The following is a 4,275-nucleotide window of genomic DNA, read 5'->3' as shown; positions in this document are numbered from 1 at the left end:
CAACTCTTGACAAGATTTGGGATTTGGAAGGGTTAATAAATTTCGGTGTCAATTTTGGGCCTTGATCGATCTACCTACACCCATAGTTGGAGAAACTTTCAGAAAAATGTGATCTCCAACTTCAAATTCTAGAGGCCTTCTTCACACGTCGGCGTAACTCTTCTGTCTACTTTGTGCCATAAGCAGCCTCTGCCGAATCATTTTGATTTGTTGTGAGGTTTGCTCCACCAAGTCGAGACTAAACATCTTTCTTTCTCCCAATTCAGTCTAACACAATAGGAATCTATATTTCCTTCCATACAAAGCCTCATAGGGAGCCATATAGATACTGGAATGGTAACTATTGTTATAGGCGAACTATGCCAGTGGCAAGTACTCATCCCAGTTTCCTTTGAAATCTAGGGCACAAGCTCTTAACATATCCTCTAACATTTGAATAGTGCGTTCTGTCTGCCCGTCCATTTGAGGATGATAAACTTACTGAAACTTAGCTTGGTGCCCATGGCTTCCTGTAGTGCTTTCTAAAATCTAGAGAGAAATCTCGGGTCTCGATCAGAAACAGTCACTTTAGGCACTTGGTGCAACCTCACAATTTTCCGGATGAATATCCATGCCAGTTTCTTCGGTTGATACTCTTTCTTAATGGCCAAGAAATGAGCTGACTTCGTTAGGAAATCCACAATCACCCATATTGCATTATATCCTGATAAAGTACAAGGTAATCCCATTACAAAATCCATGGAAATGCTATCCCATTTCCATTCTAGGATACTCAGTAGTTGTAAGGATCTTGACGGTTTTTGGTGTTCCGTCTTCACTTTTTGGCAAGTGAGGTACCTCGACACATAGTCTGTCACATCTTTCTTCATACTAGGCCACCGAAATGATTCTTTAAGATCTCGATACATCTCGGTCATGCCTGGATGCATGGCGTATCGAGTCTTGTGTGCCTCTTCTAGGATTTGCCCCTTCATCTCTGAGTTTGGGGGAATATAAGTTCTACCCTTATATTTCAGGATCCCTTCCTGAGTTATCTCGACATCCCTCGTCTCATTTCTCCAAACTTTGGCTTTCAAAATATTGGCCAGTTAATCTCTCTGTTGGGCATTCTTGATTTGTTCAATGATCTATGCTTCTGTTTTTGCAGTGCCAATTTGGCCCACCATTAACCGTATCTAGCTAGTGAGATTCCAATCTCGAATTTTCTCAATCAACTCTTGTTCCTTTATCATCAATGACGTCACTTGTAGCGTCTTCCGACTTAACGCATCTGCTACCACATTTGCTTTCCTTAGATGGTATTTAATTTGATAATCATAATCCTTAAGTAATTCCATCCATCTCCTCTGTCTCATGTTGAGTTATTTCTGGTCTGCAAGTACTTAAGGCTCTTATGGTCACAATATAGTTCAATAGGTACCCCATATAGATAATGCCTCTAGATCTTCAAGGCATAAACAATCGCTGCCAGCTCAAGGTCGTGCGTTGGATAGTTCTCCTCATGAGTCTTTAACTGTTATGAGGCATAAGCAACTACTCAACCCTGCTGCATCAGCACACATCCTAATCCCTGTCAACTTCTGCTTTAATTCTTGGAAGCTCACCTCACACTTGGCATCCTAGTTGAATGAATGGTTCTTCTGAGTGAGCTTGGTCAGCGGTAGGGCAATCCTAGAGAAATCCCGTATAAACCTCCTATAATACCCTACCAGTCCCAGAAAAGCTTCTCACTTTGGTTGTCATCTTGGGCTGTTCCTGATTTAACATGGCTTCTATCTTGCTTAGGTCCACTGCTACTCCATCTCGGGTAATTATGTGACCCAAGAATTTTACTTCATTTAGCCAGAACTCATTTGCTCAACTTAGGATATAGTTGCTTTTCCCGCAACTTGCCTAATGCAATCCGCAGATGTCGTTCATATTCCTCTGGTGTTTTGGAATACACCAGGATATCGTCAATGAGCACTACTAGAAACTGATCTAAGTATGGCCAGAAAATCCTATTCATGTAATCCATGAATATAGCAGGTGCGTTTGTCAATCCAGATGGCATTACCAGAAACTCGTAATGCCCATACCTTGTTCGGAAGGCAATTTTCGGGACATCTTCTACCTTGATCCTCAATTGATGATATCCTAACCCCAAGTGAATCTTTGAGAATACAATGGCTCCTACCAACTGATCTAACAAATTATCGATCTGTGGTAACGAATACTTGTTCTTGATCGTTACTTTGTTCAACTCACCATAGTCTATACACAGTCTTAAGCTACCATCCTTCTTCTTCACAAATAATACTCATGGGGATATGCCAGAGAGCTTCTCTAATTGTTTCTCTAGTTCTGTCATCTCATTTGGAGCCATCCGATACGGAGCCTTTGAAATTGAGCTCGTTCTGGGCACCAGATCAATAGCAAATTCAATCTCTCTTTTAGGGGGTAGTCCACTAATCTTTGTTGGAAATACCTCAGGGAATTCCTGAACCACTGGAATATCCAAAATTCCTTCTTTTGTTTCTGCCTTCCTCGAGAAGAACACTATATAACTTTGGCAACCCTGTCTTAACCACCTATCCGCTTGAGCCACCAAAATCACATTCAATTTCACTTTTGCCGTAAGGGTTAACTCTCGGGTAGGAAGGATCAGTGTTTTGTTTTTACAGTCAAGGAGGACATTTTGGGAGGACAACCAGTTCAAACTAAGGACAATATCAATATCACAGAAAGGCATGCATATTAGGTCCAACATAGTGTAACAGTGGGCATACTAGACAACACAATTTAAACAAACAGCAGAAGTTAAAATTTTTGTTTCTGTGGGAGTGGAAACACACAAACCATATAGTAATGTGTCAACAGCAAGACCTAAGCACCTAGCACAATCATACGATATAAACGAGTGGCTGGTATCTGAGTCAAACAAAGTATCCACAAGGTAGCCATTCACAGTAACCGTATCTCGGATCATCTCAGGCAACTTATGAGCCTCTTCCCGACTAAGGGTGAACACCCTGTCCTCAGCCTGAGGTCTCCCCGTGCTATCGACACCTTGTGGGCACTCCCTAGCAAAGTGTCTGGGTTGTCTGCATCTAAAGAACATGCTTTGACCCATCATGCACTGCCTATCTCCGTGATTACGGCCATAATGTTCACGTTCCCTTCCTCGATGAACATTCTCTACTCCCTAGCAGACATTCTCCATTCCTCCTCGTCGGTTCCCTACCTCGACTTCCTACTCCAATTAAATGTCTTCTTTTTCTAGCTACCACCAAAAGAAGTACCTTCCTAACCCATTCTTACCCTTAGCTTCTCGCCTCGTGGGGTTGCTCTAGCCAGCTCAACATGATTCTGGCTATTCTCGGTGATATGACAGACTTTCACTGCCTTATTGAAAACTTCTAGCTGTCTCGAGACTACCTTCTCTCTCAACTCAGGCTTCAGCCCCTTAATCATCTTCTCCGTGAACTAATGTTCATCATTCATATACTAGAGGTAAGTGGAGTACCTGGATAACTTAATGTACCTTTCCAAGTACTCATTGAAAGGTTCATTCACAGCTTAGTTTATAATGAGGAACTTCACTTCTTTCTCATCCCTCACAGAATAGGGAAACTATTTTAGGAAAAATTGGTCCTTGAACACCTCTCATGTGACGGGGGGTTTCGTTAGCGTATAGGACCAATTTAGTGTTCTTCCACCATCAAATTGCTTCCCCTTCTAGCTTGTATAATGCTATCTAAGCCTTCCTCTCAGACAGACATTCCAAAATAGCAAAAATCTTCTCTAGCTGGGTTATTCAGTCCTCGGCTACTTTTATATCAAAGGTTCCCTCGAAAGTAGGAGGGTTGTGTTTAGTGAACTTTACAATCAACTGCTATAGTGTGTCAGGATCTACAGCAAGTTGAGGTCTCACAGGAGTGGTTTCCTGTGGTTGTGGTATGGACTAGGCTGTTCCGGCTATTCCTTGCCCAGGCTGCTGTAACTGTGCCAATGCTTCCGCTATTGCTGTAGCTATAGTAGCATCCCTCTCTTGTTCTTGCCTAGCTTGTGTGGCTTGTATCTCACCCATACTTCTTTGTTGTTCCTCTAACCTTTCCATAATTCTTTACATTGGATCAATAGGGGGTCTTGACGACTCTCCCCTTGTATCGACTCCCCTTCCTCTCGATCCTTGTCTTCCTCTTACCATTTTGTTGTTTTTATCTTAACTACAAGAGGAACATAATCATTAATTTACATAAATGATATTTATATTACTTTTCAAGTTATATATAC

The 4,275-nt window shown here is 41.8% G+C and overlaps 1 protein-coding gene across 1 annotated transcript; it reads right to left on the bottom strand.

Annotated features, from left to right (window-relative positions):
- Nucleotides 1-2,299: 2,299 nt before the first annotated feature.
- Nucleotides 2,300-3,112, bottom strand: LOC114715283 (uncharacterized). Its single transcript, XM_028900080.1, has 2 exons — nucleotides 2,858-3,112; nucleotides 2,300-2,767 (listed from the first exon to the last, which is right to left on the bottom strand). Exons 1-2 carry the CDS (start codon nucleotides 3,110-3,112, stop codon nucleotides 2,300-2,302), a joined length of 723 nt encoding a protein of 240 aa, XP_028755913.1.
- Nucleotides 3,113-4,275: the final 1,163 nt, after the last annotated feature.

This window comes from Neltuma alba, unplaced genomic scaffold (genome assembly GCF_004799145.2).
Source record: "Neltuma alba isolate B1F8T4 unplaced genomic scaffold, ASM479914v2 tig00011585_pilon, whole genome shotgun sequence".
Classification (NCBI taxonomy): domain Eukaryota; kingdom Viridiplantae; phylum Streptophyta; class Magnoliopsida; order Fabales; family Fabaceae; genus Neltuma; species Neltuma alba.
The sequence above is the reverse complement of the archived record's forward strand: the minus strand, read 5'-3'. Positions and strand labels throughout refer to the sequence as shown.